We start from the raw sequence: 20,384 nt of genomic DNA, 5'->3' as shown, positions 1-20,384 counted from the left end.
AAGAGCAAAGGGAGACTGTGCAGTTCTTGCGTGCAGAAGTGTGAACTTGTGTTGCTCTGTTTTGTGCTATTACATTGGGTTGCTGGGGTTTGGGGGAGAGGTGGTATTTGTTGTCTTTCCTCTGACTGAAGGAAACATCCTCTCAAAAGTACTGTGACAGCTGTTGGTGTTAAATGTGCGGATAGTTTTGATCGGGAGAAGAAATTGTGTTGTGTTGATGCTTGCAAATGAAAGGAGCCGGTGGGAGATGACTTATAATACAGCTTTTCTTTGTAGTCTTCTGGGAAAAATCCATGAGGCTTACCTGCAGGTGAAAAGGGATGTGTATGACAACAGTCCTGGTTCATTGCAACAGGATATGGTTAGCAGTGTCTCTGGAGGCGCTTGTGACTTCACCGATGAAGGGCAGGAAGCTGCCTTGGAGTCCACCACCCTGGGCCTCCAAAGGCAACGCCAGTCACCTGCGGTGCAGGATATGACGGCAGCATTTCACTTTGAAATCAAAGGCAGAGATATCTAATCACACTTCTGACAGACTCGGGGAACTGGGTAACCTCTCTGCCAGCTGTAGATTATTTGGTGGGGTTTTTTAAGGCCAAAGGTAGACCTACGATGCCAAAACTGAAAAAATCTGCTACCTGCAGCAGATTCTGCAAAATCAGAGATAACAAAAAGATACGTGAAAGGAAGGAAGAGGGAGGAGGATTAAAAATGTAAGGGGTCGGTTGAGTCAGATACACAAGGAAGTTCCAACAGATTTTCATGTTTTGTTACCTGTTGTCCATAGCACTGTGGTGTGCCTCTGTCTCTACTTGTTAACATACTGTGGGCAGACATGGACTTTCACTCACATGGTGATTGTTTCCTTCTGAGACAGCAGAATCTTTCTGTAGTGCCTAAACAAAACCCCGCCGAAACCAGGGGAGAGGTTGGTGTGGATTTCAGGGGATCTGCATTTGTCTTTACAGGGGGATTATTGCATCTTTTAACATTTGACATGCAATATGCCTGCTACTAACAAGAAGAGATAAGGGTCACCTTCTGTACCTCTAAAAAAGGCACAGTGCAAAAATATATTGTGAAAGATGAATGCAACTGCAAAGATATCTTGGTGGTTGCCATAGTTTCTAATTCAGCACTTGAGAAAAGTTTTTGCATGCAGCACAAAACACTTTGGGTGAGAATGTTACAAACAATATTTAAGATGCTTGAAATTAAAAATTAAACAGGAATTCATTTTAAACATCTGGAATGTTAACTAATTTTTTTTAGTGCTGGAATTAAAGCAGATGTCTTCACTGTGGTCAATTATGCTTTGAAAAAACATTTTGAAGGCATTTAAAAGCCATGTTATAAGTATAATAAGCGCGATAGAAAAATATTCAGAAAAATCATCCACTCACATTTATAAAAAACTGGAGTCCTTTCTAGATCACTGTAGAGATCTGGAGACCAGCTGAATTAAGCATGAGCTTGTAATGCTTAGAGACCACTAATATCACAGAGCTCCTCTTTAGTCCAGGGTATGTATGTACCTATTGTATATTTTTATGTGTATATGTGTGTGTATTATATACGCACAGACATATACATACACACACACACACACACACACACACACAAAATACATGTTGTGTATACAAATTATGCTTCTGCTTCGCTGGTGGTCCAGGCTGATTTTTAAAGTAGCCCACAAGCGCTCAGAATTGTCCCGGAGGCAAGCCGCCATTTCCTTTCATTCAGAGTACATACAAGAGCAAAATTAGCCTTTTACCTTCATGCATTAAGGGCAAAAGCAGGATGGGAAACAAACTCGATGCAGATAAGCGCACCTAGACATATCTGGACAATAGAGGGAAGCCTGTATTACGAAGGATGTTACTGTTATGGTAACTATCAAGCCTGGTGCCACTAAAATGGAGAGATGAAAACCAGATGTCTGTAAAGGGAATGTGTTTTACTCAAAGCACACCGGAACAAACAACAAGGCTATGTCATTTTTCCAGTCATCTTAAAAGTATTTCAAGGCGATTGATTATTTTACATGTAAATTTTATGTAGGAGACATATACCTGAAGAGGACTTGAGTGTTTGTTGCGTGCTTCTAGAGAAGAAGACAGGCTAAAGAAAATGCTTTCATTCATTTGGTTTATTTTAGTTTGTGCTTTTCACTTTTTTGATCTATCCAAGTCCCTCAATAGGAGTTGGAAGTATTACTAAAACATCGTTGTTTTTTTTCTAATGAATACAAGTTTAAAAAAAAATCTGTTAATTGGTAACATCTTTTAGCTGGCATATGGCTAGCTAATAACTCAGGCTTAATTAGCAAATCTGGGGAAGAATGACTTCCTAGTATGGAATTAAAAAGGCCTGTCATTGTTTTTCATCAAGATGGATGATATTGCTTGGACCTGATATTTAGCAGCCTTTTTTTTCCCGGTCCCAGTGGATGAGCTGTGTTTTAACACATATCTATTAGAAAAGACAGAGCTTGAAATTGCCACAACTCATGCTAATAGAAAATGGAGAAACAGTACCTTTCCAGAAAGTATAGTTATACACTTAATAAACGTGGATCTGGTGACCTGACCTGCGTTATTTTTTTCAATGCCATATGCAGTACTGTAAACATTTAGTTTCCACAGACTAGTGATTTTTTTTTTTCGTTTCAGACTTGGTCTGTGGATCCCTAGAGTCTGTGGACTACTGCAGAGGCAACCACTAATGGTGGATAAAAAAAGTAGCCTTGTACGTGCTACACAGTAGTCCACGTAATTGGATTTTTAAACCAGGCTGTGCATCCATTGAAAAATGAAACGTTAGGGAGCAGCCAAAACCTCTCTTGCTCCTTCGAGACCATTCCCTCAGTTTTCTGTTACATAGTCTTCTCACCCAGTGAATCCGATATCTGTCTCCAAAAGAAAGGGCATAGTCCATCAGCTCTCAAGAGCTTCCTCTGACTGTGATGCATTCTGTGAGCCTTATCAGCAGCATGTTGTTTCAGGGATCCAGCATCGTCCTTCCTCTGATAGGCGGCCGCTCAGCAACTGCGCGTCACGGTTTGGCAAATGCTGAGCTGTCAAGTTGTGCTAATGATTTGGAAAGAGATGGATGTAAGTTTAATTGCAGTAATTAAAGGAGAGGGCTGTGTTATTCCCTTGCTTGTATGAAGGTGAATATCCTTGAAACCTCTGAAGCAGCACGCTCATAACCAAGGATATGGATACCAAAGCTTGGTGTGTCATTTGGGTTCAAGAAAAGAGCTTGCCTGAGAGCGTTATGTGGTGGCAAGGGCAGTGTTGAATGAACCCTTATAGCTCAACAACATTGCACTCTAACAGTGCTGTGATAGAGGGAACATGGGAGTTACTGGGTTTTATTATGCCGCTAGTATAGTTCTCTTTTTATTAATGAATTGCTTGTCAATCTTGTAACTCTTCAGCTCAGTGGTGTCATGTCCTATAATGTTTTGTTTAAAGTTACGTTGTTTTTAGACTAACCTAGCTGTAGACCTGATTGGTTTTGTGTAAATATATCGACATGGGGACTTTTACTTTCAAGCCTGAGTTTATTACTGAGCACAGTTTAAAATTCTTTTTATTGATGTAATTACAACTAAAAAGTTCAAACAAAGGACAAGCACAATTATGTAAAGATATCACCCAGAGAGCTGCTGGTTTTCATTTTATCATTGTAAGAGCATTTGTATGCCACACCATTTAGCGGCATATACCCTTGACAGAGCATCAGTACCTTTGATAATTCATGCTGACCTTCAGGGCAGTCAGCACCCTCTAGATATTTTTAGGTATTTGGCTAATTTTCTCAAAGCACCTGATGTTTTGTTTATGCAGTCGATTTCACGGGCACAGAGGCAGGTACAGTTCTGGGGAGATAAAAGCCATCTTCCCTTGCCATAACTGCACTTTGTCCTGCATTCACTACGTGAAGCTATTTATAAAAAAATCTCCTCATCTGGCACGTTTTCCCTGCATTTGTAGTAATAAAGGGAGGCATGGCAGGTCTGTTCGTGCCTCGTATGCTCTTAGCCCCGTTACACTGGGACACTGACAGCGTCTCCGATTTTTGTTAACCGGCACAAAAGAGAAACTTGTGCAGCTGAGCTCAGAGAGAAGGTGTGTTCGTGGGGATCGCAACGTCCGTGGCTTCCTTCCGAGGGGGCTTTTCCTTTGGGAAAGTTTGTATTCGCAAGCCACAATGCCTGCCTTCAGGAGGAGTAAAACCAGAGCTAAGAGTTTAGCGTTGGCTCGCAAAACCCAGCAGCAGGCAGCAGCAGCGTACGGCTCCCTGCACAGGATGTTTTCTGTGGTGAGTCCTGCAGCGGCCTGGGTTAAGCTGGGGGGTTGCTGCTTAATTAGGCTAAGGTAGGTGGCGGGGCTGCACGAGCATGCCAGGGTGTCTGTGCTTGATAAATAGTGACTGCCCCGGCGTTAATAATCAAATAATGGATTCTGGTAACATGTAGTTGGTAGGTGAGTTTATACCAATATGCTGCATGGGAAAAGGTTTAGGTTTTTTTGAAGTTTGCGGGGAGGGAAGGGTGGGTTGGTTGCATGCACTGTTTGCTGCTGGGCTCAAGCAAATAGTTACTTCTTGCGTCTGTCAGAGAAAGAACTAAGTCATGATCCAGATTTTGACAAGAAGTGGGATGTTAAAACAAGATTCTTCAGGGAAATTTGGAAATAACTGCAGCATGAATTTTTTAACTATTTCTCTGGTTTTTAACTAATAATTTAGGGTTGTGGAAGAAGGGAGGAAACAAGATGTACAATCAAGGTACTGCTGGGGGAATATAAGAAGGCTGTAAATATATTACACAGGTGGTAGAAAAATACTTGAGCCTTCTGCATTAAAGATTGACAACATCAGGATAAGGACACGGGGAAGGAGAGAATGACAGTATTTTCACAAGATCAGGGTTTGGGAAAATTTGCATTGTGTGCTTTAGTATTACCTGACCAGAGTTTCCTTTTTGTGACCTGGGCTGTAAGGGTTCCTCTCTTTTTGTTTGCCTGATGCTCTCGTCTTTACATTTAGTACGGTCGGGATTTAACCTTCCATGATGGTAATGATTTCTGTTTTGCCTTTGACTTTGGTATGCGTTAGGTCAGATGACTTTGGTTTTAGAGATGCTGAGCACAGCATCTATGAACTCAGTGGGAGCTGCTGGTCCTTGGGACCTGGTCAACGCAGGCTCTTGGGCCCAGATCCCTGCTGCGTGACTTGGTCTATAACTAGCGTTTTAGTCAAGTAGCTAAGTCACCAGCGGTTCTTCCTCTATACCCAGGGAGAAAGATGGGCATCTCTCTCTCTGTGGCAGCTGACAGGGAAGATTTGCTACCCTGCAATTCATATTAATAGCTCAGGCACCGTGTCAGATGGGTTGCGTTTTACACAGCCATGTGTTCAGCCCTATTTCAGGCCTCAACCTATGCTGTCAGGAAAGAGTTAGTTGGTCATCAACCACTCTTCTTACTGTACTTGTGATTTCTAAATGAGGTTGGTGATACCTACTTGCGTTACCAGAACAGGATGACCTTGGTAATGTAAATCTTCCTGCAATTGGGAAATTCTGACTCAAAGACAAAAGTTTATTCTTAACTGCTCCCCTGTTGTCTGGTCTGGTAGTGTCTGGTAGGGCAACTTTTCAAAACGTGGCGTAGAGGGGTTGCTTCTCCCTCCTTAAAGTATAACTAACTATGCTTGGCTTATTGCTACGAAGGATCTGAGTGGGCACTTTTTAAAAAATACCTTTCCTTTAGCAATGTTTTAAACATTTAAATTAAAAAACATGCAAGAGACATAGCTAAACAAAACAGACCCCCAAAATTTCAGCAGTGTTAGTCAGGAACAGTTTCATGTTCTGAGTGGCCTTGAAGTTGGGGGAAAAAAAGGAGAAGGACCAGAAGAAAAGCGATGACTGAGCCTACTACTTTGTTTTAGCTTCTGTTGCCTGAAGCTGAGCAGCAGTCTTGCCCAGATACCTATGGTGAAAATCTCACAAGGCAGTTTTCAGTAGAACTCTGTTGACATTTTTCAGTCTTAATAAACAATTTAGAGGAGTGCACATACTGTACTGGTGTGTAACATATGGCAACTTTTTTCAGTGGTCTTTAAGGAAGCTAAGACCTGGGATTTTCTAGCCTTTTACTTTGGTTGGTTACAAAGTATCTCCCAGTCCGAGGATGACAGAGAAGTCTGCAGAGTGATGGACCCACAAAAAAAGATGGCTGTTAGGGCTGCCTTCGTTCTGGAGAGAAATATCTTCTAACACAAAGGAAAAGTGATGGACATCTCCAAAAGCTTTTCTTTTTTCACAGCGAAGGATGTAAAAAGTTCTCTGGCCAGTTCTTAATTTCTCAAAATCCTGTGTAATTGTATTTCTTCTGCTGACTGGTGCATTCAGTCTTATTTCCTGGAAATACATACATCAGGCAGAGCCGAGATGTTAGCTGTTCATTTTTAGAGGGTACAAGACTAATCTGTTTCTGCAGGATGTTTTCTGGGCATGCTTCCTCTTTGGATAAGGAATTCAAAGGATTGGTGATCTCCATGTGGTCAGTGTCCTGCAGAAGGGTACAGGAATCTGAAAACTCATCAAAGGACATGCACGGTTTTACCCCCCACCCCCACCCCGGCGTCTTTCTTAGGCTGAAGAGTTTTCTAAGCCTACTCAAAATACTCCTTTCCCTCACTTTTTCATACAAACCCCGACCAACGGAGTACCTGAGGTGTATAAATGAGGGTAAGATAAACAGCAATGAGCAGAGACACCGTAACACTAATTGACCTTGTGTGGCGTTTATGCTCAGTCAGTATCATTCAGTAGAAAGTCACAGGGTAGCCATGAAATTGTTGTGCTAATGCTTAACCACTGCTGATTAATGTCTTCTGCTCTCTCACCAATTAGTTTTATGGAGATTTTTAACTCCGGTGGGGATAGCACAGCCTCAGATGGTGATATGCTTGTCTGCAAGGAGCAAAGAGAATCTGTAAGAGGTTCCTTGTAGGAGTATCCTTTGTTCACTTTAGAGGAATAATCTCTAATATTTCTTATTACAAGTATGATTGAAAATGGGACGGGCTTCATCTCCATCTGACAAGCTGAGCACCACTGTGGTGGTTGACACCTATGGGTCAAGCTGACGATTATGTGGACTGGAACCGTCCCTTCTAAGGTTACTGTGAGCAATCCTCATTCACAGGGAATACTCCGTGCAAGAGGATGTAGGGCCTAACTACGAGTCACAAATATGCAGGGATGAAAAAAAAGTTTCTCAAGGCTGCTTCTACACATGCTTCTGTTTTCTTAGAAGCCAAGAGAGTATGGGGCAGAAGGCTGCTTCCCCTGACTGCTAGGTCTGTAGGAGTGTTTATACAGCCTTGTTGGAAAACCTGTGAAAATGGCCGGTAAAACAGTACAGTGCTGCTTAACTTCATTCTCCCTGGAATGCAAGTATTTGTTTTTTCTATAAAACCTGCATAAGCTCCAGTTGTCTTTCCCAACTCTAGCACCGTTAGTCTAAATTTTTGGATTTTTAGCCTCATCTGTCTGCTGTTCAGTGCCAAAGGTAAGCTGAAGCTGCTTGCAATCTCCTATAAATGTTGCTGAAAGTGGCATACATAAGCTCAAGTGATGGATTTTGGAGAAAGTTTGTTGCTTCCACTGTATGCTCTCCTCAGCTTTTCTCTGCACCCAGCTACCTTGTAGCTTTGTCCACAGTCAGTCGTCTGGGCTTTTCTTTTCACCAGTTTAAACGTTTTTATTCTGATGAGCTGCACACTATAAAGGTTGGCATAAATATTTTTTTTTTATCATTTACTAAGTACAGACAGTCTTGGCCTTGTGCAAATAAAAGAAGCTGTGTGCTTGAGGTGTTTACCAGATGTATCTGAGAGTCAAATCTGCCTGTTAGCCGTTGCAGTGTCATTGTCAGAGCAAATTCAGGGTTAATTCCCACCTTAATTCAAGGTTACGGTGGGTGTATGTAGTATCAACTTGGGTCTCCTCTTGAGACTTCCTGGCTTAAGAGCACTGGACTGCCAAACTCTGCTTTGACATCTAGAATGCCCAGGTGCCTTTGAAATCCCAGCTGCAATCAGTAACAGGGCAGAGGCTGGGCCTCTCCTGCCAACACATAAAAGATATAAAAGAGATGTTCTTAGGGGTTGTAACTAGAGCCATTCTAGAAAAGATCTGTTTTAAACAGCAAAAATAATAAAAAGCAGGACTTTGTTTAGCGTGGGAGGCAGAAAATAGCATCCAGAGCAGTGTGGAAAAAAGGTGGAGATCCCGATCTGGGTGGTAAGGGAGTTTTGGGAAGAAATGTGAAGCAAGTATAGTTTTTATTCCTCCCTACTTATTTGTTATTATGAAGTTTCTCGTGAATACTGGGCTCTTGGTCAAGAACCTAAGGTACACTTTGTGCTTTCACTGGCAAAATGGGTTCCTGCGTCTTCTATGGTCCATGCAATGTGTAGGAGTGAATATGAAATACTTCTGTCCTGTGATCAAGTAGCATTTCATGCTTGCTTTGCCCCAAATGTAAATGCCACAGTGGGTACAAAGAGTGAGAATGAGGTCTGGATATTGTACGGTCTGGAAGCCTCCCATAAAGGGAAGGACAGAGAGCAGCAGGACTACAGGAAAGGACAAGAGCTTATGAGCAGCACTGCAGGACAAGGGCAATATTTTTAATGCCAGACTTGCAAACGCAAAGCGCTTACATGTTCAGGAACATACTAAAGTTTATAAAAATCACTACTTGTTGGCAGTATGGCTGAGAGGTAATCCTGTGCCTTGGGTTTAGGCCAGTTATGCAGAACAATTTCTGACACCAAAATTATGTTGCTTAGGTGCTCAAATAGTATTTATGTTGAGGAGTGTCATCTGTTTCCATATGCTTTCTTATCCGGTGGTTCTTGGTGGCAGATGCAGCTCTGGTGCCAAAACTGAAGAGGATGGAGAACATGTTATGTTCTCCAATGTCTGCCTACCCTACATGCAAAGGTGGTTGAGGAGGAATAGAGAACTTCTAACTCCTCCTTGTAAAACTGTGCCTGATGATTATGTTTATGACTTGCTTTCAATAGGCTGTCTCATATCCTTGATCTAGTGTCCTTGATCAGGCATCAGGTTGATGTAAATCAAGCTGCCCGTGCACACCTAGAGAGTAAAATCTGAGTCATTCTGATACAAATACAAAACTTTCTGACATAAGAAACAAAGAAAACAAAACTCAAGTACTTTGGCATTCAGCTATTTAGAAGTTGCTTTAAAATACACACCCCATTTCCTAAATTGTGATTTATTTCCAAAACACTAATTAATTTCAGTGGCACAGAGTGACTGATTTTTGAATGTATTCAATCAGTGTGCAGCTGTAATTCCAACAAACACCATTCAATTTACGTTGCGTTTTGTCAGGTCCTAATACATGTTGTAAATACAAAATGTATCTAAATTTCATAGTCCTGCAAGCTGTCATTACACAGGATTGTGAAGATGGTTGCACTTATTAGTGAGGAAAGTAACTTAATTTTTTTTAGAGTGGTGGCATTGTTCAAAACTGGGGGCTGGGAAGCTACAGAGTAATATGGACTACATGGCAAATATTTGACATTTTAACATCTATTTCCATCATATAGGTGTGAGGGATGTACCTATGTTTTGTCACATGAATGGTTGAGACTTAATATTGCTAGTGCATTTAGCCTCCGCCTTATAGAAGGCTTTGTATAGCTCAGTTCAGTTTCAGAATAACTTTTGCATTTGCGCATTTGATGACCTAGTATGTTGGTGAACCTAGCTACACAGATAATCAGTGGTAAATCAGGAGATCCAAAAAGGACCACTTGAAACAGCGTGTGGAATAAATTAGTACAGATTAAGACAGTTCTGAAATGCACTCACGTCCTGATTTCTTCACTGAAACAAGATCACTGAAACAGGACTTCCACTTGAAATAAAGCAGCATTCATGTAGTCCTCATTTGAATGCATTCGCTAAATAGAAGATAATATATGGCACAGCATATGCAACTGTCCAGTATCTTAGAGATACAGTGTCTGAAAGTCAGAAGCACTGAAGAAGAATTGTTTCATGCAGTATAAAGAGGTGGATACCGACAGCTGTTAAGGTAGAATTGGGTAATGGTAGCGATATTCTAGCTTTCAGGAAAATGTCATATAAGAAAGAGAACAGTGGTATAATTTGCAAATTAAGCATTAAAGATTATTGCCTGCAAAAGTTGCTCTTGCATATTAGTGGTGGTCGTGCAAGAGCAAAGTACACAACCATTTCATAGTGTCGGGAAAATCTCTTTCTCTTCCATCTTTGCCTTGTAAGAATAACTGTTGTTGTTCCATCTCCAATTCCTACCTTCCTTGAAAATTTTCTGGGTTTTTTTCATCTTTATCATTCTTCTAAAGAATCTCAAAGATTTAGGTTTCCATTTGCCGTTTTTGAAAGCAAAAAATATCGATGCGTAGTTGTCTCCTTGGAGAGGAAGCATCTAAATATCTTTTGACAACCCAGGACACTGGAATCCGAACCCTTAGCTCCATGTCTCATTGTCTGAAAAAAACACACAGCACTATATAGGTAGCAGATGACAAATAAAACAGTTATTCTGGATGCTTAAAAGATCTTTATCTACTAATTCTTTCTATTTTGATGCAATGAGTTTTGCAAAATAAGAGAGATGGAAAACAGTGTGATGCTAGTGTCATAAGAATCAAAGTATATGATATATCTGAGTGCTCTCTCATCTTTGGCATCCCACGAGCTTGTATCTGAAGACTGAAAATAATTTGCACTGGAAAATCACTAGAAAATTTTCATTTCATTTTACTGCTGTGATCTGGATCTGCTATAAATTCAAGCTGTTCAAAGCTATCAGGGTACATATTTGACAAAAATCAATGGCATGCTCAGGCCCCTGAATTTGGAACAAGAGCAAAATTTGAGGAATTTATAAATAATTGTAGTATAGCTTGTATTCTAAAACATGGGCGCTTCTCTCTTTCTTCTCATTTAACAGAGCGCAGAACAGATCAGTGCGTTGTGCCGAAACTTCCAAGAAGTCCAAGCCAGCAGTATGGAAGGACAGAAGGACAACCAGGATCCACCTCCACGGCCACTGGCTCGACACCTTTCTGACGCAGATAGATTGAGGAAAGTCATCCAAGAACTTATGGACACTGAGAAATCTTATGTCAAGGTAAAAAAAAAAAAAATCTGGCTAGCTACAGCCGTGTTTTTGAGGCTGACCATGATTTGTGGATAGTCTTAACGTATTTCATGCTTGCCTTTACATAACCAGCCCTCTACGAGGGCCATAACCTACAAAGTCCACTTGTCTAATTGGTCCTATTGTTTTCAACAGGCTTGCTCCTGTAATAGAGGCTGTAGCATTTGATCTAGTAGCTTTATTTCTAGTTAATTTGTATTTATATTGGAGAGTGGTAATTTGTGGGGAGTAGATACCTGCAATATGTTAACACAGGGGTTTTCCAGGGGATGTTTTCCTAGTTTTCAAGATGAAAATAAATCTGGTAGAAGAATGGAATAGTCTCCTACAAATTAGAAAAAAAAGTTTAATTTTGGAAAATAGTGCATAATTATTTTTGAATCAGCGAAGCTAAAAGGCACAACTCCAGTTGGTTGTAGCATCACACATATGTTATTTCTCTTCTGACTGATAAGTCCATAATTTGTTAGATGCATGTCTCTTCTTTTTATAAACCCCGAATTCTTGTGACTGCATGTCAAAAGAAACATGAAAACATTGATTTCATTGACCTTCAGCAAGGAGGAATCATCTACTTTACTGGATCTCAAAACACATACCTACAGATAACGGTTCTTGCTGCAATAACATATGTGGAAAAGAATAGAAAACACTTTCAGGCTGTTGTTGTTAGTACATCCACCAATACACTAATACAGCCAGATGCTGCAAAGCTTGAGGAAGCTTTACAGAACACGGACCCCCATGTATGTCCAGCTGACGTTTCTTACAGAGGAATGGCTTGAACAAAGGCATGACCATGGAGGTCACTGACGTGTGACATTTTGCACCAGGCAAAATCCTGGCAGGTTGCACATACTCGTTATGGCGTTCTCAGGGAGATGCTCGTTATTCCTTCTCCATAAGAATTTCTGCCATTTCTCTTCTCGGGGTCGGAGAGCCCTGCAGTGGGCCCCAGCCCTGCCGTCATGCTTTGGTGTGGGATAGTAAGTCTTCAAAAGTGGCACCAGTTGCTTCAATAAGTGACTGAAAAAGCCCTTGATCACATCCCACCTGACAACATAACTGAACGCTTTAGTAACTAATAGGATTTTAAAATGTTACGTGTCCTTCTGAATATTACTGCTGATGTTGAAATGAGTGGCTATTTATATGGTTTATCCAACGTACATGATTAAAACATTTGATGCTGTTCATATACATGGGCCCTTTAGAAAGCCATCATCTGTAACGTTTTCTCCTCATGCTATACTAAAATGTAATTTGTTATAATCAAGCTGTAAAGCCTTAAGGATGAAACAAAAACATTACACTGAAATCAGTTTGCGTCTAATTTAGTAATCACTTTAGTGCTAACAACACGCAGGTGATACTGTTACAGAAAAGGAATTGTATCTCTAGTTCATTCCCGAAAATTACCCCTATCCCACAGTTGTCACATAAAGAACAATTTCAAACTGTTATATAAAAAGTGAACGAATTCTCTTTCTTGCAGGACTTGAGCTGCCTCTTTGAGTTATACTTGGAGCCCCTTCAAAATGAAACCTTCCTTACCCAGGATGAGGTGAGGGAATAACTGAAAGATGTGCTTTTCATTCTTTTACGGGTTAAGACCTTGGCACCTGGGTTTTTAATTGCTGAGAGCATGACAGAAAAAGCAAACGACGAAGATAACAATAGGAATTACACCAGTCAGTGCCTTTATGGCTGGTGTGTGCATCACTTCTTTTTTTAAAGGGTAATTGTTCTTCTGACTTAACTGCTAAGAAATCTTTGCTTTTTTGTAAGGATTTTTTTATAAAACCCATTTGAAAAGTATTAGTGAAGATGTTACTGGCCTTTACAACCTCTTTGTGTGTCACATCGCCTTAGTGGACTGTTTTCGCAAGACCACTGTTAGGTGCGTGGAGTGCTGTACTTCATAGCCTGATGTTTTTTACAGATGGAGTCCTTGTTCGGCAGTCTGCCAGAAATGCTGGATTTCCAGAAGGTGTTTTTGGAGACCCTGGAAGATGGAATATCTTCTTCCTCAGATTTTAATACACTGGAAACGCCATCCCAGTTCCGGGTAAATATTTGGTTGTTCGATACCTTGCAATGTGCCTGGAAATGTTTGTGAAAATCTGCCTTTAGGAACTCTAAGTTTCATGTGATTGCTTTTATGTTTGAAGCTTTACTTTGGATTACAGACATGTATTCAGCAGTGAAAGATAAGTGCTATTTTTCTTGGTTTATCTTTCTCTTTCCCACGGCAGAGGATGTAACATGGAAGATGCAGAGTAGACTGAGTATGCTATAAACTGGCGATGCTTATGATGCAGAACTCCTTTGTAGAAAGGTTATTGTCACTGGGCTGAATTCTGCCCTGCCCTGTGCTCCTCCCCACTGTGCCCAGTTCACCCTCTACTGACTGGGAGCTTTTCCTGCTAAATGCCACATGAGTTTCTCATGTTGCGAGGTCCAAGAAGAGGGCCCACGACGTGTAAACGGCTGCAGACTGTGCCCTCGCTGTGCTGTTTCACTCACAGTGGCATCACTCGGTACCTGCCCCAACTGGAGGAAGTTAGTTCCCCAAAGACAGAGTCACTGGCGCAGGACCGGGCGAGACTGCTGGCAGGTCTCCCGGACACTTGCTGCCTTTTGTGGCGCAAACATTGATTAAAAAGAGGGGAGAGGGCTGCTTTCCTCCTCCTCCTCTTTCTCCTTTTTCTCCTCCTCCTCCTCCTCCTCCTCCTCCCTCGCTACTCCTCTTTCTTATCTTTGCTTTGGGAAGCATTTTCCTAAAAACATCTCTCTCATGAGTCAGTCCCTCCCACATCTTCCCAGCCTCCCCTTCATCCAAGAACATCAGAGGTGCCCTGTAATTACTACCTGCCTGAAAGAAGGAAAACAGTTGGAAAGCAATCCTCTGTGTTTGTTTTATACTGTCCCTTCTGGCTTTGGCACTTTTATGCCTTGCTTCCTATTGCTCATGGTTTTTCCCAGCACAACATATCCTGTTACATGTCTGTTGGTTTTTGTTCCTGTGCTGCCTGAAAGATACAGTAAGACAGAATGGCTGCAGTGGTGTTACCTGCTCAGGCAAAAAATTGCAGACTTTGCCTAAATAGGCTGAACTCTACACCCAGAGAAATAGAGAAACATCACAGAGCTACTACTAGTAGTATATTCATGTTATGTGTATATATATGTATAAAAAATATAGGTTATGTATAGAAAGATATCAGATAATCACACCATTGAGCCTCTGTGTTATGTGCCTGAACATTTATTTAGGATTCTAGTAATGAATTAATATTTTGATTGTGTGGATTTCAGAAATTGCTGTTTTCCCTCGGAGGCTCCTTTCTGTATTACGCTGACCACTTTAAACTGTACAGTGGCTTTTGTGCAAACCACATCAAAGTTCAGAAAGTTCTCGAGAGAGGTAATTTCTTGTCTTCATTATTGTAATTCATTTGCATGAATTTAAACTGCAGTGACCTACCATAACAAATCTTGTCAACTTGCAGAGAATATTGGTACAAAGCAAGGGCTAATTGGGTATCATTCAATAGGAATAGCTAAGGTCTGCGGTTCTGCTGAAGTACGATATAGAACTGAAGGGATAAGATTCCTTTTGTAACATCCAGGCAGTAGTCTGAATAGCTGCAGAAACATCTTCCACAAGTTTGTGCCGTCTGAAGATCCAGTTCATACTCCAAAAAGCAGCAACAAATGGTAGAATAACTTAGGAATTACTTCCTCTGCCATCCACTGCAGTGCAGTGGAAAAATTACATTGAGGAATAATCTCACCTTGATACAATTGCTCTCTTAGCCCTTATGTATGTTGTTTAATGCAGGAAATGATTATGAAATGAATAGTGTAAACTACTTTGTAAACCATCTATTGAAAAGGGTGAGGCTTTTGGTGCTGGTTACAAGTTGCAATTCTGTGCATTCGAATTATTGTAGCTTCTGTGACTTCCATGTTCAACTGACTAACTCTTTTATCTACATGTAGCCAAAACAGATAGTGCCTTTAAGGCCTTTCTGGATGCTCGAAATCCCACAAAGCAACACTCTTCTACGCTGGAGTCGTATCTCATAAAGCCTGTTCAGAGAGTGCTGAAATATCCTCTGCTTTTAAAAGAGCTGGTGTCTCTGACAGATAACGAGAGTGAGGAGCACTATCATTTGACAGGTAACTTCTTCCTTTCTTCTACAGGAATGACTATGAGTTAAGTTTTATTTCCCACCCTTTCTGAAGATGTAGGTAGCCATTCTGGTAGATAGCACAGAACTCGTCAAAACCTAGAGAGCATTCCCTCCGTCTCCTTAAAAATAACAGTAGCTTTTTCATGCTTTTAGCAAAAAGTCCTACTTGGTATGTCCGAGTCCCTTTGAGAAGTAGATACGCCCAGGATTTGCCATGGCAAACAGGACTGGGGTCTTTCTCCTCAGTTCTTGCACAGGAGCATGTCAGGTCATAGTGTTGCTTTTTTTTTCCCCCACTTGGGAAACACTGACCAAAGCTCCATCTTGTGGTTATTACTCGGTTCTTGAAATGTGTCAAAGTTTAACAGTGCCACAGAAGGAAATTTTAGTTGTTTGAGGTTTGGCTGTGACTCTTGCTTGCGTAGAAGAGATCTGTCTCACAGCTTTGCAGTCTTCCCACATAGAAAGACTTCTCTGTCTAATATATATTAGAGTTGACTGCTTTTCTAGGCTCAGATGCTTGGGACTTCACCCTGGCAAATTCCAGTTCAGGTCTGTCAGCACCTCATGGATGAAAGTCTAGAGATTTGTTTTATGGATTGATTGTCATTTTAACAAAATAGATTCAGGCAGAATACACTGTCAGCAAAAAGTCACAAGGCTGTTACTGACTTCAAAGGGAGCTTCAAATACAGTTCCTTTGCCCTTACAACCAAGCTGGGGGTGACTTACTTGCAGGTCAGGATGAATGCCAAACTTCTAAAAGGCTGCACCGTTAAGAGTTGGCAGGACTGGAGAAACTAAGCGCCTTTCTCCAATTCCTCTGTGAATTAACACAAAAGTGTAATGAAATCTAGTGTCATTCTTGCTTAGAAAACAAAATTTAAACAAAACCTGGCCACCAGCATTTAATTTCATGGATACAGTCAGTGAGGAAGTTGTACAACCTAGCACTGTATTTCTTTCTCCATTCTGTGGTGAGCCAAATGCAATTTGTTTCTATTAAAGCTCATCAAATGACTTACTCTAGTATGGGTGTAGATTACTCTAGAGATCCTAGTGGCCCTGTATACACAAGATGCAAAACCTAACCTTGTTTACTGTCATGTTGATAGGAATATTCATGCATTTAGGGACTCATCACTGGAACGCTTATTGCAGCCTCTTCAGGCACTTCAGACACTAGATGAGCATTTCTCACTTATTCTGACCAGGAAGCATATCTTCTACTGTTGCTATGAGAAAGCACTGATAATAAAGCTAGAATTCTGATCACCAAACCTAGGCAACACTGCATCATTTTGCCTGCCTCAAGTGGAATTCAATAAAAAATGCCATGTTTAGAAAATACAATTGAATTACATAGCTGTCTATGAAATTTTTAAACCTTACAGAAGCGCTGAAGGCAATGGAAAAAGTAGCAAGTCACATCAACGAGATGCAGAAGATATATGAAGATTATGGCACTGTATTTGACCAACTGGTTGCAGATCAAAGTGGAACAGAGAAGGAGGTAAGAGAAGGAACAACATGTTTTATTCAGTCCTGAAGCATTATCCTGCTTGCCATTAGGTGTTTTAGCTCTTCCTGAGGTAATTTTGGAAACTTATTTGTGCTGGGCTTCCTCCATTCTCCTTTAATATTTTGACTTCAGAAGGGATAGGCAAGGAAGGAGAGGCGGTGGGGTAGCCTTGTACGTTAGGGAGTGTTTTTGTTGTCTAGAGCTTAATGATGGTGACGATAGGGTTGAGTGTTTATGGGTAAGAACCAGGGGGAAGGCCAACAAGGCAGAGATCATGGTGGGAGTCTGTTATAGACCACCCATCCAGGATGAAGAGGCAGATGAAATATTCTATAGGCAGCTGGAGAAGTCTCACAATCGCTAGCCCTTGTTCTCGTGGGGGACTTCAACTTACCAGATGTCTGCTGGAAATACAATACAGCAGAGAGGAACCAGTCTAGGAGGTTCCTGGAGTGTGTGGAGGATAACTTCCTGACACAGCTGGTGAGCGAGCCAACTAGGGAAGGTGCCCCACTGGACCTGTTGTTTGCGAACAGAGAAGGACTTGTGGGTGATGGGACGGCTGGAGGCTGTCTTGGGCACAGCGATCATGAAATGATAGAGTGATGGGTTCTTGGAGAAGTAAGGAGGGGGGTCAGCAGAACTGCTGCCTTGGCCTTCCGGAGGGCAGACTTTGGCCTGTTTAGGAGCCTGGTTGACAGAGTCCCCTGGGAGGCAGTCCCGAAGGGCAAAGGAGTCCCGGAAGGCTGGACATTGTTCAAGAAGGAAATCTTAAAAGTGCAGGAGCAGGCCGTCCGCATGTGCCGAAAGACGAGCCGGCGGGGAAGAAGACCCCGCCTGGCTGAACAGAGAGCTTTGGCTGGAACTCAGGGAAAAAAAGGAGAGTTCATGACCTTTGGAAGAAGGGGCAGGCAACTCAGGAGGACTGCAAGGACATTGTGAGGTTATGCAGGGAGAAAATGAGAAGGGCCAAAGCCCAACTAGCCCAATCTGGCTACTGCCATAAAAGACAATAAAAAATGTTTCTAGAAATACATTAGCAACAAAAGGAGGGCTAAGGAGAATCTCCATCCTTTATTGGATGCAGGGGGAAACACAGTGACAAAGGATGAGGAAAAGGCTGAGGTACTTAATGCCTTCTTGGCCTCAGTCTGTAATAGTAAGACCAGTTGTTCTCCAGGTACCCAGCCCCCTGAGCTGGAAGACAGGGACGGGGAGCAGAATGAAGGCCCCATAATCCAAGGGGAAATGGTTAGTGACCTGCGACACACACACACACAAGTCTATGGGGCCGGATGGGATCCAGCCAAGGGTACTGAGGGAGCTGGTGGAAGTGCTCCCCAAGCCACTTGCAATCCTTCATCAGCAGTCCTGGCTAACCGGGGAGGTCCCAGTTGACTGGAGGTTAGGAAATGTGACGCCCACCTACAAGAAGGGCCAGAAGGAGGATCTGGGGAACAACAGGCCTGTCAGTCTGACCTCGGTGCCAGGGAAGGTTATGGAGCAGATCATCTTGAGTGCCATCACGCGGCACATACAGGACAACCAGGTGATCAGGCCCAGTCAGCATGGGTTTATGAAAGGCAGGTCCTGCTTGACTAGCCTGATCTCCTTCTATAACAAGGTGACCCACTTAGTGGATGAGGGAAAGGCTGTGGATGTTGTCTACCTAGGCTTTAGTAAAGCCTTTGACGCCCTTTCCCACAGCATTCTCCTGGAGAAACTGGCTGCTCATGGCTTGGACGGGCGTGCTCTTCGCTGGGTAAAAAACTGGCTGGATGGCCAGGCCCAAAGAATTGTGGTGAATGGAGTTAAATCCAGTTGGCGGCCAGTCACAAGTGGTGTTCCCCAGGGCTCAGTATTGGGGCCAGTTCTGTTTAATATCTTTATCAACCAAGCTGGGCGGGAGCGTTGATGCGCTTGAGGGTAGGAAGGCCCTACAGAGGGATCTGGACAGGCTGGATCGATGGGCCGAGGCCAATTGTATGAGGTTCAACAAGGCCAAGTGCCGGGACCTGCACTTGGGTCACAACAACCCCATGCAATGCTCCATGCTTGGGGAAGAGTGGCTGGAAAGCTGCCCAGCAGAAAAGGACCTGGGGGTGTTGGTTGACAGCCGGCTGAACATGAGCCGGCAGTGTGCCCAGGTAGCCAAGAAGGCCAACAGCATCCTGGCTTGTATCAGAAATGGTGTGGCCAGCAGGAGTAGGGAAGTGATCGTGCCCCTGTACGCGGCCCTGGTGAGGCCGCACCTCGAATACTGTGTTCAGTTTTGGGCCCCTCACTACAAGAAGGACATCGAGGTGCTGGAGCATGTCCAAAGAAGGGCAACGAGGCTGGTGAGGGGTCTGGAGAACAAGTCTTCTGAGGAGCGGCTGAGGGAACTGGGGTTGTTTAGCCTGGAGAAAAGGAGGCTGAGAGGAGATCTTACCGCTCTCTACAACTACCTGAAAGGAGGTTGTAGCGAGGTGGGTGTTGGTCTCTCCTCCCAAGAAACAAGTGATAGGACAAGAGGAAATGGCCTCAAGTTGCGCCCGGGGAGGTTTAGATTGGACGTGAGGAAAAATTTCTTCACCGAAAGGGTTGTCAAGCATTGGAACAGGCTGCCCAGGGAAGTGGTTGAGTCACCATCCCTGGAGGTATTTAAAGGATGTGTAGATATGGTGCTTAGGGACATGGTTTAGTGGTGGACTTGGCAGTGCTAGGTTAACGGTTGATGATCTTAAAGGTCTTTTCCAACCTAAACGATTCTGTGATTCTATGACTTCCATTTCATATCTGCCTGTCAAGTTTCTTTTTGTCAGTAGGTTACGGTAAAATTTTCAGACAGCTGCCAGAGCCGCCTTCTGGACTAAGAAGAATTGCAAGCAGGAGTAGACATAATTCTCAGTAGGAAAAATCCTCCTCAAATGTTGCAGAGCTTATCCATGCCCCAAGGCATTCAGATTTTATGCTATAGAGTTCTTAAGTTTTTAAGATTTTTTTCACCCGTATAAATGAAAATGGCAGTTGGAGGGATTTCACATTAAGGTCTGTTATTCTCATTCTTTACACTTTCAGTGCTGAGGCATCCACGGGTATTTGTCAGGGCAAAACCCATTAGTTAGACTGTGTGCACGCATGTCCCAGAACTGGGGCAGCAGAGTCTCAACTTAGCTATTTACATCAAACGATTACTAAGCAGATCAAATCTGTAAAGGTGAAGATCAGATATGAGAGATGCCGGCTCGGTTGTTCTATTTCCTCCTAGTAAAAGCCAAATCGCCCCCCTTGGCTACCTGATTTCCCATCATTTATGGGGAAGCAAAACTTGACAGCCTGGGAGATTCTTCACAGTGTTACGTTGTGTCCCACAGAAGAAAGCAGCCTCAGAGTACAAGACCTCCATTA

At 42.5% G+C, this 20,384-nt stretch overlaps 1 protein-coding gene across 3 annotated transcripts in view; it reads left to right on the top strand.

Annotated features, from left to right (window-relative positions):
• TIAM2 (TIAM Rac1 associated GEF 2) overlaps positions 1-20,384 on the top strand; it is a 148,269-nt gene that overhangs the window by 121,030 nt on the left and 6,855 nt on the right. For 2 of the 3 annotated variants that reach the window (XM_076333810.1, XM_076333809.1), the window contains 6 exons: positions 11,064-11,243; positions 12,769-12,837; positions 13,216-13,341; positions 14,592-14,700; positions 15,279-15,458; positions 16,867-16,985. In XM_076333810.1, coding sequence (XP_076189925.1) covers positions 11,064-11,243; positions 12,769-12,837; positions 13,216-13,341; positions 14,592-14,700; positions 15,279-15,458; positions 16,867-16,985 — 783 coding nt within the window. Of the gene's footprint in view, positions 1-4,307; positions 4,330-11,063; positions 11,244-12,768; positions 12,838-13,215; positions 13,342-14,591; positions 14,701-15,278; positions 15,459-16,866; positions 16,986-20,384 lie in introns of those variants that run through there. The other variant, XM_076333808.1, reaches the window with a different exon arrangement.

This window comes from Aptenodytes patagonicus, chromosome 3 (assembly GCF_965638725.1).
Source record: "Aptenodytes patagonicus chromosome 3, bAptPat1.pri.cur, whole genome shotgun sequence".
Taxonomy (NCBI): domain Eukaryota; kingdom Metazoa; phylum Chordata; class Aves; order Sphenisciformes; family Spheniscidae; genus Aptenodytes; species Aptenodytes patagonicus.
The sequence above is the reverse complement of the archived record's forward strand: the minus strand, read 5'-3'. Positions and strand labels throughout refer to the sequence as shown.